The following is a 23,457-nucleotide window of genomic DNA, read 5'->3' on the forward strand; positions in this document are numbered from 1 at the left end:
ATTTACTGTTAAAAATAATTTTTTTATTTAAATCTTATATTTATTTATTTTTTAAAAATAATTACGCAATAGTTTTAAGCTCACCACTACAACAATCATTTTTCGTTCCAAAACCAAAGCGGATCAACTCGTTTCCTAATCATTGGTTCGTTCGTGGATGGACGACAAGTGCCGTCATGTAATTTTGCTGCACCTAAGCAAAGGCTTGGGTTGAAATGGGCCTAGTGGCTGGTGGATACTCTGGGTTCACGTTCAGCCAGCCATTCGACCATCACATGAAGCGGTGGAACTGCTTTTCCTCGTGCCTATTAATTGTTTTTTCTTTGCTCAAGTTTGATTGTATTCTCTTGTAAATTTGTCAAGATTCCAATCGTAAATGGATTGGGTTTGCCTTTCACACATGGAATAAAAATATAGTCAAGTTAATGAGGGGTTGTTTCTTCATATGTAATTCCTGGATCTCTTACACAGCATTGTATGCAACATCTAGTACCGTAGGCCAATCTGTGAGGAAAGCCCGGAAGAAAATTATGATTTATTTTCTTGGACAAGGATTCTTCAGATCAAGGCACTGGATGATGAGCCCAAACTTCGAAGTAGCTAGCAACCGAGTCCAATTGCAGTATATGGTCAAATGGTACGATAACAAAACTATAAATACAGGTAAGTGTTGGTCATTGCTTGGATTATGAAACTTTCTAAGGAGAGAGAGAACTATCGATGAGTTAGAACTTAGAAGGCAAATTAAATATACACTTATTAAATTGGCTCTGAATGTTCACCAACCTCGTCGACCATGTTCTTCTTCTTCCCTTGTCTATCAAATATTAGTACCACCGCTTGGACATTTCCCTAATCGGCCTCATCCTTTTTAAATGACCATTGGTAGGTATTCAGAAAACACAATCCAAAATCGTGATAGAAGCAGGCAAGCAGGTCGACAGAACTGAGCTCATGGTAGATTTAAATGATAAATCAAAGCTCCTTTTGCATTTTATCCCTGCAGCAAAAGAACAACGGCCCCAAAATTATAAGAGTCAACAATAATCACCAAATGCCCCCCGACGGTCAAGTCTCATGTACAACTAACAAACCTGTTGATTCATGAGAATTTCCACTGCCACATTCAGATCCCCATCAGCAGCTGCTAGTGCAACTTCGACCTGTGTCTGAAACAGACCCAAAATTAATCATATGATTTTAGCAATGTTGTCCACAAACTTTGTAGGTTACAAAAAATCCCCTATGCTGCAAAATAATCAAAGATTGACAGAAAAGAGACAAAGTATTAACATTAAAATAAACTGAAAACAGGCGAACCATGAAAGGACATGCATATGGTGAAATGGATGATTAACAAGTAGGGTGAACTTTACCTTCTCAAAGCCCATTGATACAAGTTTTTGGATTTCTTCATCAGAAGCCACTGAACCCTGTGTCCGATTGGCAGGTGAACCAAGAGGGATAGCCAAAGCAGATGAATCAGAACAGGGGTTTTAAAACAAATCAAACACATAGATTTACTAAATAAACCTGATGGCGTGCAGGGACTCCAGCTGCTGCATTATCTGCTGCTTGCTGCCTAAAATTCCCAAGAACAAAAAAGAGATGAACATCAGCCCACAAAAATGCAAAGAATGCATATGTTCACACCCTTTGATTACTTGTTCTTCTTAATCCAGCACCACCATTGCCCTAACTGAACATGAACTGTTGAAGTTTGTACTAAAAATAGTGGACCTCAACATGAACTGTTTATTGTCGAACTGCACTTTTTTATCTTTTTTTTCAAGAAAACTAAACACGTTCCACCAATTGATTAAAATCAAAGTACTATATCATTCCCGACCAGCATCAGGATAATCCTCGTAGACCCAATTAGGTCATTAAGCATGCATGAAAGTATTTTTCTAGTACCTCCCATCAGATAATTGTTGTCCTGTTCCAATTGCTGCCACATCTGATGGATGATTTTGGTTGCTGTTATCCAAGAGTCTGGCCTGTAGGTTTGAATCTGAATTATCAGCAGAAACTATTTGACTTTGCCCAGATCCAAGTGTCCTCCCCCTCCCCATGAATCTTTGACTATCTTCAGTAGACTGCATGTAATAAAAAAAAAGATCATATTAAATCTATAAGTTTTCATTACTTTATTATGATGATTCAGGGTAGAGGATTCAAAGATGAAATAAGTAGACAACAATACAAAAAGTAAAGAAAAGAAGTTTTTTGGCTTAAACTAACAGAAGGACAAAACTTTGATCAGCATTCAGCGGTGTTTAATTTCTTTTGGGCTCAACTGCCACTCTATCTTATTTTCCACAAGTTATTTGGCCTTTAGCCATAATGAAGTGAACTTGGGGAAACCAGAAAGTTGACCATTATCTCCAGATCTATCTGCTACCACAGGTTGAGTTGATGTGAATGATAACCACAAAATTCTCTCCAAAAATATCCCAACCTCTAAAATCCCTAATTATTGAATAAGTTTTTTTTGTCTTTTTTTAAATATTATTATTGGCACTGGGTGTTCAGGAACAGCGTCCCGACTAATACCAGGGGTGTCTTGGCAAGGAGTTTCCCGCAAATGCACCTCGGATAATTCAAGGGAAAAATCCCCCCAGTCCAATGGCCCCCAGAGATTGTTTGCACCTAGTGGGATCTGAACCTTGGACCTTGGAGAGAGCATATCACCAAGACCAAGGCCTGTAGCACTTGAGCCCACCCTTGATTATTGAATAAGTGAACTTATGAAGGAGATCACTCTATCTTAACAACAATAAAATACGTTCCTGAAAGCCACACCAGGGAAAAATCAGACCAAGAGTATGCCTTTTTAAAGATGACGTCTGTTATCAATTTGCCAGATCTGTGACTTGCAAAATATACAAAACTAGTGTAGTAAGAAAAGTGAACAACCATTTTCGTCGTGAAAGAGGAATGTGTAAAAATTTATTGGACACTTAAAAAGATCCTGCAAAGGTGCTTCACTCAATACCTGAGCAGACGATTCCCTTTGTGGCATCCATGCCAACAAATTTCTCCAAATATTTCCAGAAAATAATCCACTGCTTAAGAAATAACATCAAGTTATGATTCTAGTTGGAGTGTCAATAATAAATGGCTGTGAAAGCATAACCAACCTAGAAGCCATATTTTGGCTTGAATATGTTGGGATGTCACCCACTGAATTCTCACCGGTGCACAAAATAAATTTAGGCCGCCTCACGCAAGATGACTGAAAATCATATTAGGAAAGATCATATCCCGATGGCACCATACATGGCATACCACCTTTAAGGTTACTACAGGAATAATGACATGAACAAGAGCAAAAGGAAAACAAACCAAGGTGCAGGACAAAAACAATAATGTTGGGATTTCAAAGTTGACATAAAAGCCATACAAAACAACCATAAAATATGAAATGAAATGGGGAGAGTGGAGCTTGACAGAGATTGATCCCATCACTTTTACTTGAGGAAGAATGCAGTTTACTTGCCCTCCAGGGCTAGGATCCTGTTGAGCTCCACTCTTGCACTTGAGTAAATGCACCCCAATTTATAGTTCATACCAAAGTAGAAGCATCCTTCTCCTCCTACACTTTTTTTAAAGATAACCTGCTTTTCAACTTAAGGCTATACGCCCCATTGCTTGATCTTGTAATCTTCGCAATTGTCAATGAGCTAAAGTTGGTAGCTGGCTTATATAGAACCTGAATATCCTTTCCTTAGTTACCTGGCACATAACTCAGCCAAGAGCCACTGCCTGTTTCTCTAGTAAGGTAACAGACTCCTAGCTCTAGTGGTTCAAAACCACATTTTCCCTCTACTCCAGTGGGAATGAGTGGAGGTAGACCTCGAAATCAGCAATGCTGGCTGTCAAACGATGTTCATTATAGGACTCTGAATCTAGAGACCTCATATTAGCAATAGGTTAGGACAAGCCGAGTGTACCAAATGCAGAGGTGAATTGAAAGATAACTCCAAGCTTGATGGGAGGAAGATAACTGATGTAGGCTTATCATCCACCCCCCGCCCCCTCTAAAAGTTACATGTCCTTTGACAGCTGCTCAAACTCACTTAACACAACTTCAAGGAAGGAAGCAAATTTTGATACTTTTCCAATTAGTGTTGCTGTACCGAAAGCAGTATAGTTATGATACTTACAAGCCAAGAGGAGGACTCGATGGTAGAATAAAACGATGTTCCAGGCATCAAGAAGTTGAATAAGCCATAAGTATCTGAAATTAAACAAAATTATAAATTTTAACCAAGTTCCTTACAAAATATGATGGAATAAGATGGGGCTATTAGTAGTAGAGAGATGTATCAAACATGGAGGGAACTCACATGCAAATCCAGACAAAATGCCACATAGGTGGCCCAGTAATGAGACATTTGTCATAAGAAGCTGGAGCACAATCAGCAAGATCAACGCATACCTGGACATATAATTCCAATAATCACATCCTATCTTTAATAAATTATATAAGAACAATATAAAGAGGATAATAGACATCAGATAAGCACTTACCATATGGCAGGCACATTAAAGAGTCCGAAGACACTGTAAAATGAAAGCAAACAGTTGAAAATCAGAAGGCTCCATGGGTGGGTGAAATTAAAAGAAACTATGCAATCTCTTCTGGATGATAATAATATTGAGCCAACAGGACTCAGGCATACGCACTATCATGAGTGTAAAATTTTGAATGCATTTGAAAATTTAGTTTTCCAAGATTAAATTATGTAATTATTGAAAAAATAATAATAGCCATGTCATATGCTGTAAAACTAATCATCATACTGACCAACCTCCTAGATTGGATTCCACTCAACCTCGTTTCAATCACAATCATAGAAAATATAATCCCTGATAAGCCTATTGAGCACTCATTCATAAAAAGTAGAACACGGTGAAAAGGATTATGTGCCACCACTAGTGCAATGAGAAGATGAAAGATAGCGTTGCTTGTAGCCAATAGAATTATCGTGTATAAGAAGCGGACAGATCCCATGATTCTCTCCAATTCAGAACCCAAAGGAATCAACGCCAACATGTTGAACAGAACATGAAGCAGTGAACCATGAAAAAAGATGGAGGTATAAATCCTGTAAACTGAAAGAAACAAAAAGAGTAAGGTCAATTGATAAGACAGAAACAATCTACATTCTGAAGACATGAGATAAACCATACAAGTTACATATAAGAAAGAAAGATTAATAAGTTGCAAAAGAGTCATATCCAATATGCAAGGGTGTACCTTGGAAACGTGATAGAACTGCAGAGGGCAAGAAGCATATTTCAAAAAAGGAGTCATATCCAACCAAGAGACAGACCAAGTATATAATCCCACAAACAACCACCACAGCAGAAGTAAGGAATGGAATGCCATCCCACCATTGCCCCAACCTAGTAGGCAATCCTGCCTGTACACAACAACACAAAACCAATGTGAATCCAACTCAAGAGTAAAAGAAAGAATTATATTCTGAGTAGAAAACTACCTATCCATTCAAACCTGATGAGACAATGGCATTCTCAGTACTGAGGGACAAGCATGACCCTTTGTTTCGGATGGGGAAAAAGAGGAAAGATGATAAGCATTACATATATCCCAGTAGAATGAGGAGTTAAAATGATGACCAAGCTTGTCAGCAAAATTTCAAGGTGCGTGGAGGATACTTTTAAGTTCTAGTCCCCTACCGTATTTATTAGAAAAAAAAAATGAAAGCTGCTTGCCCTCACTAACAAAAAATAGCAATCCCTCCCCTTCTGTTTCCTACTTTGATTTGTATCTTCTATATAGTATATACCTCAATGCAATAAAAATTCAGGAAAGGATTTCAATCAAAAGCCAAAAGTAGTTATATCAAAACATGGATGTCTTCTTTCCTGTAACAAGTAATTTTTATGGAACACACCAACAATAGAAGGAAACAGCAAATACCTATTTCCACTTTATGCTATCTTCATGCCAGTTTCCCTAACATTACATATCAATTTAACAGATTATTTACTAATCGTGTAGACCCAATTAAAAGGAGGGTAAAAAATTGTAATTAGTTGGAACAAAGCCAAACATCACCAACCATCATTTTTATGCATTTCCATGCCCATGCCACTAAAATCACAAGCAATTTGGGTGTACATCCTTAAATGTATCCTCCAGGAAAGGCGAATTTCCCCCACCAACCATCAGTTTTATGCACTTCCATGCCCATGCCACTAAAATCACAAGTTAGGTGTACATCCTTAGATGAATCCTCCAGGAGAGGCAAGTTTCTCCCATCCCTAAAAATTTGTACTGGAGAAACTTCATCACCTGAAGCAACTACCTGCCACAAATACTCCTGACTTAAACGCAAAAGATTTAAGTAACAGCCTAAACTTCGGAAATCCCAAACCTGATCCAACACACGCAATTCAGATTGGAAAAGAAAGTAAAACCCTAATTCTTCTTCTAATTATTCAGAGAACAAAGGCAAAGAAAACAACCAGAATCTACGTCCTACACATAATTCCTACTTTTTCGTTGCCAAAAAATAGAAAGTCAACCCCACTAAGTCCAATGTGGTAGCTTAATACGATGTCGAACACAGTTATTTAGCTTTACCATGTCCTCTAAGACAGAAGCAAAGTTCAAGAATTTTGTTTTCGCATTTCCCAGTGTTTCTCAGCAACCAACCGGAGCTAAATTAAAGTTTGGGGTCCCCGGGTATCAGTACATCACCAAAATTACGAACCAAAAAGAGGAGCTGCAAAGGAAGTAGTGGATCTGAGTTTACCTCAGTAACAATGTTTGTCCTCATTTTCTGCGAATTTCCGTCCTCTGGGACTTTCTTTTTTCTTTCTTTGATCTTTTCTTTCTTCGATCGAGGATTATTGCTTGGAGTGACGAACCGGCCAACTTAAAACGTAATGAAATGCGCTCGAGTTTTCGGAAGTCCAAAACCCAAACCGGTTCATTGATCTGACCCGGGTTCAACCGGGCAGTACCATGCTTATGCCGGCGTCATTTTTTTTTTTTTTTCTAAGCCAATGCCTGCGTCATTTTAGTTTTTACTCAAAAAGAAATACTACGTTCCAATCGTGAAATACATAAATATTGTATAATTATTTTTAAAGAAATAAAAATTATTATTATAGAAATTTTATATTTATTCACCTTTTTAAAATAATTATACAATATTTGTGCTATCCCAACTATTATTTAATTTAAGCTTCATCGCAATTATCATTTCTCTTTATTCGGTATTTTTTTTATGTATTTTTTTAATTCCGCTTGTATTCATACAAATTGACGTCAGTTTATAACTTTATATGTTCATGTAGTTGCAGTTTAGTGATACGACAATTTGACTTTGCAACCATCCGCCTGCCGTGTTAACTGTTTTTCCGCCTGTTGTGTTGTCAACTGTTTTGTTTTTGTTTTTTGTTTTTTGGTTTTTCACTCAAGGGGCATGCAAATGACAGTCCGAAATTCTGAAAGGACTAACAAAAGCTAGATTGGAAAAATTAGCATAAAAAATTGCAAATAAAACTTCATCACTTTTAAGAAAGATTAATGGGTTCAGTCCTGGAGATAAAAAAAAAGAGAAGCCAATAAAATGAATTTCATTCTCTAAATTTTTGCTTCAGGAATTGGGATAATTTACAAGTTCAACATTAAAATTTAAAATCAAACTAACTTAGGTAAAGGGGTTGGGTAGGGGAAACGCAGAAAAGTGTTTCGAAAAATAAGCTGGGTGAACATATATATGACATTCTGGATAGATCATTGATACTTCATCCTGTAGCCCGACATTCACTTTCATAGCAAAACCGGTCCATATCATAATAACCCTGCAAGCAAAAGTTCACCTGTCTCGAATTATCACAGCAGCGGAGACATTTTGCATTTAGTATTTCCATAAACTCATGGATTATCAGAATTTGGTTTTCAGGAGTGTGTCTGAGACTCTGACGGACAAAGGAAAAAAAAAAAAAAAAATCAAAGAAAACTCTAGAGTGGCCATAGAATGTGCAACTGTGTAGATAAGTTTCAAATTGGAAGATGACAAGCTTTTTAAGGGAAAAAAAAAATAGTTATGATCTATCAGGATGTTAAATTTAATAATATGGATCATGTCCAGGATTTGCGTAGTACTTGTCAGTGTGTTTGAGCAGGTGCATGTGTACATGCATAAAGTTTATCAAAATGATCAGCGCTTACAGGTTCTTAGTTTAGCATCACGTGGAAAGAAAATGTACCTACTTCTCTCGCTCCCAGCCTCCTAATCTATCTTTGGGGTCATAGTTTGTGAACAGCCGAAACTCATTTCCAAGTTTGCTAGTGTGCCGAGGCCGAAAACCACATGGATGCAAACCCAAAAGCTCAGAAGCTCTGTCCTTCTGCACTTCTCCTGCAAGTTATCATAATGCAATCTTCTAAATTTATCCTAGAAAGCCATAAAGAAAATGGCACAATCAATGCCCTGTGATGATAACAGATACTTCACTAAATCTCTATCTCATTGTTCTCATTGATGACAGTAAAATGTCTACCTGTAAGTAGAAGCAAGTGAGGTTCTGCTGGTCGAGAAAGAAAGGAAATCGTTCGAGTGACTTTCTCCAAACACTCCATACTCTGCCATGAAAATGCCATTTATATAAGCTCGTCAATTTGTTTATCACCATAAAAATAAAAAATAATAATAATAAAAAACAAAAAACAACAACACACTGCAAGGAAAGCTTTATTGGCACATACAGGTATCTACCAAGGAGTACTTATCAAAAAAAAAAAAAAAAAAAGGTATCTAACAAGGAGTTGTGACAAATAGGTTGAACCCACTGGACATTTCTAATCCTTTGCACCACATGTCAATCTCCAGATAATTAGATGAAATACTCTGCAAACCATGTGACAGCATATGCTAAGAGTCTTGGCAGCCAAACTGAATACCTTGGTAATGATCCCATAGTCGTTGGTAATGGCTCTCAACTGCCCATCACTCACACTGGTAAGACTAGTAATCACACTCCCTTCTCATCTATTCCCGAAAGTTTTTTTTTTTTTTTTTTAAATAAGTAAGAGATAAATTATATTAATGAGAATGAAATAGGCAAAGTCTATGTATACCGGAAGTATACAGAAGAAAGCCTAAATACATTCTAGAGGCGCTAAATTAAAGACAAGAAGTCATGGACATTGGTTCCATTAAGCACAATGGCCGAAAACCATAGCAATATTGTGTGTAAAAAAGAAATTTTCTGAAACTCCACCGTAGTGCGCTCCCTATCTTCAAATGCATTCCTTTCAAACCAAGTACACCACATAATGCACAACGGTATCATCTTCCATACTACTGCCACCTGAGGACAGCCATAAATGTCCTTCCAACAAGCAAGTCAACCAACCTCAATGGCATTGCCCAAGAAACATCAACTCTTCTAAAGATCTCATTCCACAATGTTCTTGTCACCTTACAATGCAATAATAAGTGATCCACTGATTCTCCATGTTTTTTGCACAAATAACACCAATCTATCACAATGATTCCCCTCCTCCTTAAGTTGTCCATGGTCAGATGTTCCCAAGGGCAGCTGTTCAAACAAAAAAAGCTACTTTGGAAGGCACATGGGACCTCCAACTACTTTACCACAGGAAAGGTACATTACCTTGTGACGCCAAAATTTTGTAATATGCCTTAACTGTGAACTTCTTGCTGCCGTTGGACCTCCACTATATCCTATCCCCTTGTGCTGTCATACTTCCTGTGGAGTAGATCCCTCCGAAAAATTCTGCAACGGTATGCAATTCCCAATCATGATTATCCCGGTTAAAAAGGACATTCCACTAGTGAGAACCATGAGAAAATGTAAGTAGATCCGCCACAGAAGCCTCTCTGTTGGTTGCAATACTGTAGAGAGCTGGGAAAGCCCTTTCAAGAGCACGCTCTCCACAGCAAACATCATGCCAAAACCTGATTCAATTACCCTCTCCAACTACAAAACGGATGTGGTTTTCGAAACACGGCCAGCCCCTCCTAATAAATTTCCACAAGCCCACAACATCCCCCCCCCCCCCCCCTTTTTCCTCTATTCCGAAAGTTGGCTCAAGAAAGTCCTTTATGACCCTCTCATACATAGCCATCTCTTCCTCTACTTCTTTTTGACAAAGGTTATATTCGTGCATGCTATATCTAACCAATGAGTTCCCTTTATACGGAATGCACAACAAATTGGTTTATAAGCATATTGGAAGGATAAACATCAACTTGGTTTCACCTAGTTGCTGTTACAGACTGGTTAACAAAAAAACCTAACCAAAATTGATCCTCTTGATTTTTTTGTTTTTTTCAATAAGATTAAAGACCTCATGGATAAAGGGCACGTAAAAATTATGCAGTTCCTTTACTTCTATAATTGATAACTTCACCAAAATATTAACCTGATCAACTTCATTATAATAAACATCACAGCAAACAAAGCTTTCCCTGGGGCCTGTCTAGAGTTTTGTTGTTAAGACAATAAACAAATAGAAGAAATAATGAGGGGGTAAAATCCTTCATAAGTGAAAGAAGAGTTGCTTTGAATAACTTCCGCTTAAAGGATGGACATTTGATAGCAGTACACAAAGCAATAAATAACAAGACCAAAGAGGTAAAAGGGCCAGTTATTAAGTATTCCGAACTATAAACAAATAAGCTTACCAGGTAAGGAGGATCTGCAACCACAATGCCATAAGCATGCTTCAGTTCCAATGGCAGCTCTTCTGGTTGGTTGTAATCATAAAAGATGAAATCACTTCCATATTGCTCAAAACGTTTGTCATACTCAAGAAGTTGCACTGAGATCTTATGATCAAATTTCTGGAATCAATCAGATAAAGGGAAGGTGTAAGCTAACGCAAATAAGTACTTTTTATGTAGATGATCTTACACATGACAAAGTTGAGTTGCTTTGGCAAGCAAAGGGAGATATATCAACAATATTCCCATGTCAAAGGCAATATCCAAACATTGCACGTGTGCTTTGTTTCAAAAGATTGTTAATTATTAAGGCTATAGAGTCTGCACAACAAGAATCAAGAGGAGGAAACAATTCTTCCAGAAAGCATGACTCGAAAGAATGAGTCTGTAAAAATTCTAGAATATTTCTGTAACTGTCTTAGTACAGGTGTCACATTTTCATTAGAAGTTATATTCTGTATTGGCTGGATTGTGTCTATAAAAAGGCACATTCACAGTGTAAACAAATCAAGGAAGGAAGAGGAATATTAACGGAATCATGTGTCTCTGTTTTCCTTGCGGCAATTGAACATACAGTTAACATGCACACCTTATTTCCAAGTTTCAACATGGTATCACGAGCCTGAAGACCAGCGTCTGCTCAACCATGGCCTCTGATCAAACTTCCCTCCCTCCTCCATCACCACCGCTGTCTCTCACTCTGTTACTCTTAAACTCACCTTAGAAAACTACCTACTCTGGAAAATCCAGATCGTTCCAATTCTAAACGGCCACCAAGTTTTCGGATATGTAGATGGCAGTATTCCTCCTCCACCCACCATCGATAACAAACCCAATCCTGCTCACTCCCAATGGCTCATTCAAGATCAACTCATCATCTCGGCTCTCACTTCCTCTATTTCTGAATCACTTCTTACTCAAGTTCTTGATTGTTCTACTTCCCACGAAGTATGGACTACTCTTCAAAACCTCTTTTCTTCTCAATCTTCCGCTCACATCATGCATACCAAATACCAACTGGCCACATTAAAGAAAGGGTCTGAATCCGTGCCTGAGTATTTTAATAAGGACAAAAATCTTGCCTCTTCCCTTGGCGCTGCAGGCCACCATCTCTCCAACCCTGAATTCACCATTTATCTCCTTGCAGGTTTAGGTATAAATACTGAATCTCTAGTCACTTCTCTCACTACCAGACCAGATCCTATTTCCATCGCTCAACTCTACAGCTATCTCCTCAATCACGAATCTCGCCTCTCCCACCAAACACAAACTCTTCTCTCAGGATCCCCACTATCTACGAATTTTATAGGCTTTCGACCACCCAACTCATCTAATATTTCTCCTTGCGGACGTTCCTCTTCTAATCGAGGGGGACGTCATGGTCGCAGCTTCAATCGTGGGGGCTACTCTGGCCCTTGTAACCCATCTCCACCCAACCAAAATTCTTCTCCTCACCCCACTTGTCAAGTGTGCAATAAAACTGGTCATCTAGCGATTAACTATTGCCATCGCTTTGACCATTCGTACCAGTCATCAGCTCCCTCTTCCTTGGATGCTAACTTCACAGTGTTCCCCCCCTCTACACCAACAAACTCTTGGTTCCTTGACATAGTGGCCACATACCATTTCACTCCCAAGTACACTAATCTGAACCTTGGATCGTCTCCTTACCAGGGCTCCGACCAGATCAGCATCGGCGATGGCTCCTCCTTGCCCATACAAAATGTTGGCTCCTGCTCAACTCAGCTCCCCCACTGGCAACTATCACTTAACTCAACTTCTTCATGTTCCTTCTTTATGTAAAAATTTACTCTCTGTTCCACAATTTTGCCAAGACAATCATGCTTACTTTGAGTTTCATTCTGATTTCTTTGTTGTGAAGGATTCTCGTACCCAGGCAGTGCTACTTCGGGATCCTGTTGAGCAAAACTTGTACGTCTTACCCTCCTCCACTGCATCAATTTCTCCTGCATCGTCATCTCCTCCTCAAGCCTTCATCACTTTTCGCAACATAGTTCACCTATGGCATCTTCACTTAGGACACCCTTCCCTGCGGATCACTGCCTTAACCATCTCTTAGTTTCACTTACCAAATATCAATAATGGGCTTCCCAATTGCTCAGCATGTGTCCAGGCCAAGGCCCACGCTCTCCCTCATCCATCTTCCCCATCCCAGTCTCTGAAGCCATTTAATCTGATTTTTCTTGATGTATGGGGCCCTGCCCCTGTTTTATCTTCCATTGGTTGTAAATATTATCTTTCTATAGTTGATGATCATACCAAATATATATGGTTGTTTACCTTACAATCTAAATCCAATGTGTCTCCAATTGTTCTTGCCTTTGTTCAATACATTAAAATTTTTTTCTCCACTAAAATCATTTCCGTTCAAACCCATTGGGGTGGCAAATTTCGCCCTCTCAAACCCATTTTCCAAAAATTCGGCATTACACATGGTCACTTGCCCCTACTCTCATCTACAAAATGGCACCGTTGAACGCCATCATCGACATATCGTTGAGACGGGTCTTTCCTTTTCATCTCATGCGTCAATGCCTCAAAAGTATTGGGCAGAAGCATTTCTCACTGCCACATTCCTTATTAATCGCATGCCTACACCCCTACTTGCCAATCAATCTCCATTTGAATTACTAATGGGTCAAGTCCCCGATTACTCCTTTCTTCGGGTTTTTGGCTCACTGTGCTGGCCCAATCTACGGCCTTATAATAAACATAAACTTGACTACCGTTCAAAGCCTCGTGTATTTCTGGGCTATAGCCCAGATCACAAAGGCTATATTTGCCTCCATGTGGAATCAGGCCACAGATATATCTCCAGAGATGTTAAATTCTTTGAGGACCAGTTTCCCTTTGCTAAGGCTCTTGACCCAATAACTTCATTCGGTGCTCCCTGCCCATCTCCCTCATTTCCAACACTAGGGCCTCCAATATCCTTGGCCTAGTTACCTTCCACTCCTTCCCCATCCATCTCTATACCCATAAGCCCATTATTTCAATTCAATAATCGACCGATCCCAACTTGTCTTTGTCACATTCTAGGGCATTGCCTCCAAGTCCAACAATCCCAGCTCCCTTTCTGCACATACAATCTCCTGAATCTTCCTCATCTCCAATCTCTTCTACAGTACCGTATGTACCTCCACTTCCTATATCTACTCCTAAACCCACTCACCCCATGGTCACATGGTCCTAATCAAATATCCAATGTCCTCGAACTCGTTCCAACGAAACCATTCCATGGCCACCAAAACCCACTCTTTCTCTCACTATTTCTTCGCCTCTGCCATCCAAAAAGCTTCTTCTCATCCTTGAGGAACCTATTTCCTTTACAAAAGCCTCGAAATATCCTGACTGGCAATCTGCCATGCATCTGGAATTTCAGGCGTTGTTGCAAAACCAAACTTGGGACCTCATCCCCTTCTCCCCCCACTACAACATCCTTGGCTCAAAATGGATCCTCAAAACCAAACGAAGAGCTGATGGCTCCCTTGAGCATCGCAAGGCTCGCCTTGTGGCCAAGGGATTCCATCAACAACCTGTCAAAGGCAATATCGAAACATTGCACGTGTGCTTTGTTTCAAAAGATTGTTAATGATACCGAAGACTGATACAAGCAGGCTATGCCTTTAGCATACCTGGCTTGCTCCAGGCAATGCACTTTCTCAGTCGAAAATTCAACTTATCATCCCTTACACCATACACCAATAGGGGATTTTTCTTTTTGTACCTTTTATTTAAACACATACATATTGATGTGTAAATATGTGTGTTTAAATAGAATGACAAAAATGACAAATCGCATGTTAATATGTGGTGTGGGGATGATAAGTAGCATTTCTCCTCTTAGTAAAGCTAACTTATTGTTACCCTTCTACTGGGTTCTATGATTGCTCTCAACTGAGAAACTGTCCCTTGAAAATCTTAACAACAGAATCCCAATCATATAAAAAGTGAGATTTCCCTATTTAATTCTTCAGACTAAAATATGTACCGCCCAAGGAGCCATGGAGCTTGTTCCATGTATATCCTTCCTTCTTTTTGATTGTTGGTTTCAATGTGTTATCTCTGGACCGAGGTAGCTCAATAGTCCCTCACAATCTCTAGCTCGAAGAAACGTATTACCACAGAATTCTACTTATTATTTTCATTCTCGTGCGATACCTTACACTTAGCTCATTACAGAACAAGACAATGCCATGAGAATAACAACATGCAATAACAAATTTAATACACTACTAAAACCAAAAGCCTATTGTTTGGCCACATTTGCCAAATTTTCATCCCCTCATCTGAATCGCCCAAATTCCAGACACCAAAGCAGATGACCACAAAAGTCCAATTTCTTCAGCAAAATGCAAATTGGAAAACGTAAGAAAATAAGAGAGAAAAAATTATTATCAACAACCTTGAGATAGGCGTAGAGAGTGGGACAAGCGATGCAAGCGACGGGAGAATCGGAGGCCTCGCAGAGAGTGAGGACCTCTAGGGCCACTGTCTCGGCGGTCTCACGGTCGTACCAGAACTGGCTCATCCTCCAGTCCTCCGCAAGCAAAGCCACCTCCTTTTCCTTCCCCTCAGACGCTCCTTCATTGTCCATGTCGGGATCAACACCGAGGGACCGGTTCCGCTCGGCCAGGAACTCTCTGAGTGCCGCAAGGGTTTCGGAGCTCAGCATTGGCGGGAGGTCGTCATCAACGACGTCCTTATGGGAGTCCGGATAATTTCGGAGCTCCTCCATTTCCTTGACTTCTTGTGACGGTGCAGTGAAGCTAGGAAATTGCGACAAGCAACCGACCAAATATAGATTATCCTTGTGCCCTTCGGCGGCTGCGTCACTTTTGGAGATCCTGGTTAGTACTCCGTCAGTACAATCTTTAAAAACGTCGCCGTTATGCATATATTCTGTATACTGCGTCATTGCCCATCAATCTTTATTTTTATTTTTTAGAAAATTAAAACAACATTTAAAATGATAAAGATACCACATTTTACGTAATAAAAAAAAAAAATAGGATTGAAGTGCAACGTATAGGCTTAGAAAAAGAAGTGCAATGTATAGTATTACACGTTGAACAAATTGTCCAAGTAGCGAGAACGGAGGTAATCAGGATAAATTTCAAGGGGTTGAAGCATGAAAACCAGTAAAAACAATACGACTGAGAGGACTCTCCTCCCAATTCTCAACATCTCTTTATCATTCCGACATTAGAAAATTAGAGATTATTTATTATATTTTACTTGTAAATTTATTATCTAATATCGCATTATAAGATGATGAAATAATGATAAGAAAATAAATTATGAAATGATTTTTTTCTAAGATAAATTATGCTGCTTTCAACAGTTTGCGGATAACTATTGTGACAACTCATTTAGCCCAATGGCAACAAATAAGGAGAACCAGATCTATCTTTCCCAAACTGTTCCTAAAATTAGCCCCCAGCTGCTTCCAAAAAAGCTTCAGAAATGTTCTGAATTTCTATCGAACATGTTGCTGCTACTCGTTTTGTGATTACCGCTGTCCTCCTCGAGCTCTGAAAGTCCAATTGTTTCTCCATTTCCAACTGAAGCATCCCCTCCCATCTCACTGAACGCAGACAAGCTTGATTCACCATCTTTAATACAATTCAACAAGCTGTCATAAACATCCGCAGAGACAATCTCCTTATCCCTGAGTAATCTGATAAATTCCTGTGCTCCCTCTACATCTCCTTTGCCTCTCAAGTAGTCCAGACAGGCAGCCAAGTTTTCCTTGCTTGGCTTCCACCAAGGCCCACTGACCAGAATTGCTTCCTTCATTGCTTTGAGTCCCTTTTCAATTTGATTAATCTGAATGTACCCCGTTGCCAAGCAATAGTGGGTTCTTACATTAGGCTTCATTCCTTTTGCTATTACCCGGTTTACAAGGGCTTCAGCCCTCTCCGGAAGACCTTTCCTGCAAAAAGCACAAATCAAGAGGTTGGGTATCCTGATATCATAGTTTAACTCACTGGATTCCCACTCATTATGTATCTTCTCAGCACCATCAATGTCATCAAACTTTAACAGTGAGCTTATGATACTCATATACCCCCTATTGTATATCCTCTCCTTATTCTTGTACACCTCCCAGAGCCTTGCCACTTCCTCTTTCTTGCCTATTGCCGCGTATTGTGTGAGGAGGTGATCAAAAGCTGAATGTCTCCTTTTGGCAGTTACTAATCCCTCTGATTTCTTAAGCATTGCCAAAGCCTTCTCCACCAGCCCAGCTTTTGTGTACCCGTTTGCCGCAACAGCATAGATACTCCAATCCAAAAGACCAATAGGATTGGATTCAATCCTTCTTAGAATCTCGTCAATTCCCTCAACATTAGAAGCAGCTGCATATGCACTGAGCCTGATGCTATATGTAAATTTGTCAAAACTAATTCCCTTTTCTTCCATCTCATGCATCAGACAGTCCAGCTTCTCATGATTTCTGGTCTGATAATAAATATTAAGCAAAACATTGAAAGCCACTGTAGTCCTTTCCAACCCCAATTCTCTCATCTTCTGCATGATGGCCTCTGCTTTTCCCACATGTTTTACATAGGCATAGCAGTTGAGAAGAGCACTATAAACCTCAAGACCTCTTAACTTTGTCGGAACATTATTGAAATAATTCTCAGCTTGTTTAATCCCATGAACTTTTGAAATCAAGTCTAGTCGGATGGCAATATCACGGGACGAAAGGTCAAAGTATCTTCTGTCAGTCATCCACATAGATACCTGGTTATAAAAATAACAAATATGAAATTCACAGTTTTGTTTCGTATATAATAAGTCAACGATCTTCACAATAACAGTTATGTTATGGTTAATGGTTATTCAGGATCCCACAATACGACATTAATTGAGAGAGTTATTTCAACCATTTTCACCATCCTGAAGATTTATGATGTTATTTTGAGTCCAAGTAAGAGATACAAAACTAGACACTAATCCTTTGAAGAGGGCACCTAGATCCAGCTTGCTATGAGCTCTATCTGCAGCAAATACGCTTGGAGACTATTTTGTACATGTCAAAAAGCGCATTGGAGACATGTATCCAGTGATTTCTTTCTTTTTACCGGAGTAACAGATCAATCAGTGCCTCGATATTTGAGAGGCAAATAGCAATGCCGGTTTACTAAATTAAAGAGAGACTATTTACGTGGGAACAACAAAAAATGTTGTTCAGATTCGGCACTAGAGAAAATATTGACCAACTCGATTTAGTAAAACAACCAAATGACTTCAATGAACAACAAAAATAAAAAATTTCAAATCCTGAGAGATCTAAAAGAAATCAAAGAAAAAAAAGTAATACGTCAAGGAATACCTCAAGGGCGTGGGCATATCGTTTGTAGCGTCTGAGCTCCTTGACGATGGCAAGTAGTGGTCCTTTGCTGACAGTTTGGCCTTCTTCGATCCATTGCTCGAGTATGGGAACGATGGAGACCCTGGGATCTCCGATGGGAGAAATCCGACGGTAGAGAGCGTTCAGACAGGGGTTCCATGGTTTTCCCCAACGAGTTGGCACGGTTGAGGTTGAGTAGAGCGAAACGCCCCCTCCGTTCCGGAGAAAGAAACTAGCCCACAAGTTTCTTGCTGTAATCATTCGGGGGAAGCAGGGAGGGTTTAAGGTTAGAGAGAGAAGGGAGAGTTTGAAAGCAAAACAGCTGCAGGACAGTGAGGAATGAAGCGCTCGCTTAATTAATACTTATTTTTAATTTGCCAATATCTACTACTACCCTCCTTTAGCTTCATTAAACATGATGGTAAGAAAAGATGCGCCGATTTGCGATGTTATGAGTTATCTCCTCGTTATAATGTTTTTAAATTTTTATATAAAATATAATAAATAATTTAATTTCTTAAAATTTTAATTTAATTTTTTTAAATTTTAAAATAATAATAATATTAAAAAATAATATTCTAATAATATTTTATTTAACTTTTATCATTCCTCTAAAATCATTTCATCTCATTTCTAAATCCAAATCAATCATAAAAGATTTTACCCAAATATTGTTATAAGGGTAGTGTTATTATACCATCCACGTTTGCTTGCTTGGTGCCCTATAGTATAAATGGTACTTTTTTTTCTTTTTCCTTTAAATGTCTTTAAATATTTTTTAAAAAATCAATATACTAATAATCAATTTCTTAACTATTAAATAACAAAAAATTAAAAGGAAATACACAAGCGATCAAATTGAAGAGGCTAATTAGGCGGCATAATATATGTTCCTTATCAAAATGCTAATTGAGTTGCGATCGTAAAATCGTACTACAATTGGCCGAAAATATTCAGCAAATCATACTGGCCAACATCACTCTGCTATTTTTCCAAGGATGGAAAGATTTTGCATTGCAGAAATATTTTCACAAGAGACCATTAGTGTATCAACAATGCTGAAGACAAGCGCCATGCGCAAATGGTGTGCAAACAAGGTGCTCACGTGTAAAATAAAACAGCGCGTTTTGGGCTTAGATGAAATAGCGTATTCTGATCATTTGTGCATGACACTTTCTTTCGCACAATTACACTTTCTCACCTCTCCAAGATCCATCCTTTTAAACCCAGATTCAAGAAAAAAGATCAGATAAATGAGCAAGCAATGCAGGGGTTTTTTTTTTCCCTAAAGAGAAACCAATGATACGTTGATCAAATGCAATTTAATATTGATTTAACAAAATGATGTTAAGCTTCTCTGCCTCTGCATCTTGAAGTCATCGATGATTGGTTTTTAGTGATAGAGCATATCGAGACAAGAATTATCAATGAGCCATTTCATCTTATTCCCACTCCCCTTTTTCAAAAACCCAATCCAAAATACATTCCAATGCGAATTTCTATTACAATCTAATCTTCATGTCATGGGTGATCTTATGATGCTAAGTATTCATATAAGATAGAGGAGATAGATGGCTACTGATTGCAAAAGCCACAAACTCTAGGTTTTATAGATCAGGCTAAAAAATTAGTTTTTGATTCTTTTCGTTGTCTACGTATCTTTCCATTTCTCCTTGGTATCTAATCTTTCACGAATCCTTTTCGGGAAGTTGCAAAGCTTGACCGAACTCCTCCAATTTCTCTCTTGCCCTTTGGGTACGTAATTTCTTCCTTCTAATTTTTCCTCTGTTGAAATATCTGTGGCCAGCGTGTGCATGTTGATTTTTGGAATCGTCGATCTGGTTCGAGCCCAGCTGCTGGAGACCATCGCCCTGGAAACTAGCTTCTTACTTGGGTCTGTCAAATACAGATCTAAAAATAGAGGTAGATCTCAATGTAGCTGCTGGAGATCGGCGACTTCAAACCTAACTGCCAGAGATCGGCGCCTTAAAACATCAAAAGCCAGATGAAAAATAGAGCCTCTGATGACCTCATAGAAGATGAGGGTCTTGATTCAATGATTTTTTTAAAAAATATAAAACGGCTGATGTGGAATAAGACACCCCACCGGTTGCGCGCTCCAACCATACGTAGAAGAACTGTTTGTGTATATAATGCCTATAGCTTGTTTCATCAGAAAAGATTGTTATGGAAGAACTGCTCATTAAGCATTATTCGCTAGCCCAAACAGCATCAAGTGGGAGGTTGTTGTGGATGAAGCCCTCTAAATGAGCCTCAAATGTTTTTAGTAGGATTGAAATACATCAACACACAGCACTGACATTAAACATGCTAAAAAACAAATTGCAAGTAAACGTTTTTTAAAAAGTAAAATAAATTTCAAGCAAACATTTATCAATTGAAAGCTTACTCAATATTCATGAATAAAATGATAAAGCTCCAAACAAAAATGATGCAAATCCTCATCGCCCCAAAAAGCCACCAGCTACAATGTTCAAGAGTTCTAGAAACAATTAAAAGTACTATGAGATAACCAAACAAAACACTCCCAGGCAAAATCTCTAGTCTGGTCCCTTAACGATTTGCCTTAGCAACTCTCTCGATCTCATCCTTCTTCTTTATTGCATAGCTGGACAATGAAAGCAAAAATTCAGTAAGTCAATGACATCAAGAAGCAGGGGGCACTCCTCTCCTCCGGGGAGAGAAGGAAATAACCATGCAATTCCCAACCTGAAGTAGGGGGTGAAGTGGAATAACTAAGCTCTTCTTTACCTGTTTGAAGAGCCCTTGGCAGCATTGATAAGTTCATCTGCCAAACATTCTGCAATGGTTTTAATATTGCGGAATGCAGATTCCCGAGCTCCAGTGGTAAGCAGATAAATAGCCTGATTAACACGGCGCAAAGGGGAAATATCAACAGCCTGACGCCTAACCACTCCAGCAGAGCCGATACGGGTTGCATCTTCACGAGGTCCACTGCAGTCACATGTTCAGAAGATTTTGTCACCAGAAATTTCATTTTAGAACATTTAAAACTATAAAATGACTCACTGGCAGTGAGCATACACACCAACTCCTCAATTTGAACAGACAAATCATTAGTATATATTATATTATTAAAATGCAACTCCTTTTAGCATTTTCCAAATCTCCCCTCCCCCTTTTGACAACTAATAACATCCATTAGAAGATTTAGATTTGATGATACATAGATGAACCTCTAATTTTCCTACATACAAGGGAAAAATTATACTCATCCAGCGTACCTGTTCACAACGGCATCAACAATAACTTGAATGGGATTCAGATCAGTTAGCAAATGAATAATTTCCATTGCATGTTTAATAATCCTGACGGCCATTAGTTTCTTTCCATTATTCCTGCCGTGCATCATCAGAGAGTTTGTAAGCCTCTCCACAATTGGACACTGAGCCTTACGAAATCTCTTGACAGAGTATCTTCCGGCAGTGTGAGGAACATAGGTAGCATGCTTGGCTGGTACCACTCCAACATAATCAGCAAGTGAAATGTCACTGACCTAAATGAAAAAAAAAAAAAAAAAATCAAAGCAAAATCATAGTGGCGAAGGAGATAATAATTTACATGGGCAAATTTAACTAAAAAGTTACATAAGAAAAAACAACTAAGGGATTCCAATTAAATTACATGAACATATCACACAGAACATGGTATACGACACAACGTAAAGAGACAAAGCAAAGAAAAACATGGCTTCTAGGTATGATCAATCAGGGATGCAGAACCTCCCGCAACTATCAAAGATTTTAAATGATCCTTAACAACTTATCAGAAGAATCTTGTTCAAACCAAAATTGGATCATCAGCCACTGCCAACTAGTAGGAGTTTAACCATGACAGCATGTAACCTCAAAAGAAAAGCAGTACGAAAATCTCATGGGCATCATTAAACAAGGAATAAAACCAGTTTCATGGGAACGATTGTCTCATGCGTCAACAATTTGCATAATATCAAATAGTGCTCAAAGGATGATAGCACCCTCTTTCAATCACAGATTGCCCCTTTGTCCTAATAATCTACGCTGATAAATAAAATCATTCCACGGAAATTTAGAACGCAGTAGTGATCCAAACAAGAAAGACCCAGGATCAGTTTCATTGATGAATTGCTGTAATGAATCGCAGATACGGTCAGAATAAAATACAAATCATCGTTTACGATCTTAGGAAAGGGGACAGAAGGTCAATATCTCGAAATCGCAGTCATTAATTCAGGCAAACAATGGACAACAAATGAACAAGTATCAACAGGAAATGCAATGAGATCCAGCTATAGCAGCAAAAGCTACATGGCACTCCATTAATAACCGCTCAACCAATTATACCAACAAATTGGAAAAACTATATTAAAAAAAAAAAAGACACCAATTAAGTAAATGCTAATGAACAAGGAAGAAACGGATCTGTCCAAAATGTCACATGACATCAATCTGTTGGCGACTAAAACAAATAGCCGTCTTGCACTTCTCTAGATTTCATTTTTGGCCCGTTGCCGTTACGTTCTTAAAACCAAACATAGAGTAAAATACTACAGTTAAGTGAGAAAAACTAAAGATTTGAAGGATTTGGAAAGATATGGAAACCTGCACGTCATCAAAGCTCCAGCGGTTGAAAAGCTTTACATCGTGGTGAGGCTCCGCTGGTTCCTGAGGTATCGCGACCTCCACGTCAGCCATGGCTACGAGATTTTGTGCTCTAAAGAGAGAGCGAAAACCCTAGATGTTGAGGCGCACTATCTCGCGGGGCGACGATGAGGTGGGATAAAACCCTAATTTTTAATATTTATAGGGTGCCCTTAGGGTAATGTACGGTTTGTTATTATTCACTGCGTGGACGACCATGCGATCCTAATGAGCAGACCAGTAATTTTCCACCGCGTCAGATAATAAAGTACTGTAGTAGCAACTTGCGTGGCTGTGATGTTTAATCATCACACCACACTTATTTTTATTTTTATAATTTTTTTAAAAAATATTTTTTTTTAAATTAATTTAATTATTCTACTCATCATTCATATATCACACATTTAATAAAAGAAAAAAAATTTAAAATAAAAAATAGAATGTATAATATATGAGAATCATAAATATAATTTTTCTATATTATTCCACTCTATGGTGTGAAGTAAGAGTAGTCATATCCACTTTTTTAAAAGTTTGTATATTTCAGATTTTGGAGAAAACATTTGAGAGAAACCCCCCTTATGTGGATCCCTAAATTAGGGATTTCATTTATTATTTGTATAGTGGTTCTTCAAATATAGAGAGAGACTGTATATCTACATCTTGTGTTTTCCTATTT

General features: G+C 38.6%; 4 protein-coding genes across 10 annotated transcripts; all 4 read right to left on the bottom strand.

Annotated features, from left to right (window-relative positions):
- Positions 1-579: 579 nt before the first annotated feature.
- On the bottom strand, positions 580-6,947 carry LOC122278185 (rhomboid-like protein 15). 2 transcript variants are annotated; one of them, XM_043088299.1, is made up of 13 exons: positions 6,792-6,947; positions 5,267-5,432; positions 4,818-5,121; positions 4,537-4,569; positions 4,353-4,444; positions 4,170-4,243; positions 3,144-3,238; positions 2,999-3,068; positions 1,918-2,099; positions 1,534-1,582; positions 1,377-1,433; positions 1,095-1,169; positions 580-1,000 (listed from the first exon to the last, which is right to left on the bottom strand). In XM_043088299.1, the coding sequence occupies exons 1-13, from the start codon at positions 6,813-6,815 to the stop codon at positions 995-997; spliced, it is 1,227 nt and encodes a 408-aa protein (XP_042944233.1). In that variant the 5' UTR covers positions 6,816-6,947; the 3' UTR covers positions 580-994. The 2 variants fall into 2 exon arrangements, with proteins under 2 accessions (XP_042944233.1, XP_042944232.1); XM_043088298.1 differs by lacking the exon at positions 580-1,000 and having other exon boundaries at positions 1,086-1,169.
- A 654-nt stretch (positions 6,948-7,601) lies between these two features.
- LOC122278186 (EEF1A lysine methyltransferase 1) lies at positions 7,602-15,693 on the bottom strand. Of its 6 annotated transcripts, none has more exons than XM_043088300.1 (5): positions 15,166-15,693; positions 10,701-10,859; positions 8,551-8,632; positions 8,261-8,408; positions 7,602-7,848 (listed from the first exon to the last, which is right to left on the bottom strand). In XM_043088300.1, exons 1-5 carry the CDS (start codon positions 15,676-15,678, stop codon positions 7,695-7,697), a joined length of 1,056 nt encoding a protein of 351 aa, XP_042944234.1. In that variant the 5' UTR covers positions 15,679-15,693; the 3' UTR covers positions 7,602-7,694. The 6 variants fall into 6 exon arrangements, with proteins under 6 accessions (XP_042944234.1, XP_042944236.1, XP_042944237.1 ...); XM_043088302.1 differs by having other exon boundaries at positions 7,710-7,848; positions 8,257-8,408; XM_043088303.1 differs by having other exon boundaries at positions 7,723-7,866; positions 8,257-8,408.
- Positions 15,694-16,058: 365 nt separating this feature from the next.
- On the bottom strand, positions 16,059-18,482 carry LOC122278184 (pentatricopeptide repeat-containing protein At2g20710, mitochondrial-like). The gene is made up of 2 exons (XM_043088297.1): positions 18,100-18,482; positions 16,059-17,507 (listed from the first exon to the last, which is right to left on the bottom strand). Exons 1-2 carry the CDS (start codon positions 18,376-18,378, stop codon positions 16,221-16,223), a joined length of 1,566 nt encoding a protein of 521 aa, XP_042944231.1. The 5' UTR covers positions 18,379-18,482; the 3' UTR covers positions 16,059-16,220.
- Positions 18,483-20,490: 2,008 nt separating this feature from the next.
- On the bottom strand, positions 20,491-22,919 carry LOC122279735 (40S ribosomal protein S5). Its single transcript, XM_043090534.1, has 4 exons — positions 22,740-22,919; positions 21,384-21,655; positions 20,890-21,093; positions 20,491-20,746 (listed from the first exon to the last, which is right to left on the bottom strand). Exons 1-4 carry the CDS (start codon positions 22,830-22,832, stop codon positions 20,692-20,694), a joined length of 624 nt encoding a protein of 207 aa, XP_042946468.1. The 5' UTR covers positions 22,833-22,919; the 3' UTR covers positions 20,491-20,691.
- Between the last annotated feature and the right edge of the window lie 538 nt (positions 22,920-23,457).

The sequence above is a fragment of the Carya illinoinensis genome, chromosome 10, assembly GCF_018687715.1.
Source record: "Carya illinoinensis cultivar Pawnee chromosome 10, C.illinoinensisPawnee_v1, whole genome shotgun sequence".
In the NCBI taxonomy this organism is placed as follows: Eukaryota; Viridiplantae; Streptophyta; class Magnoliopsida; order Fagales; family Juglandaceae; genus Carya; species Carya illinoinensis.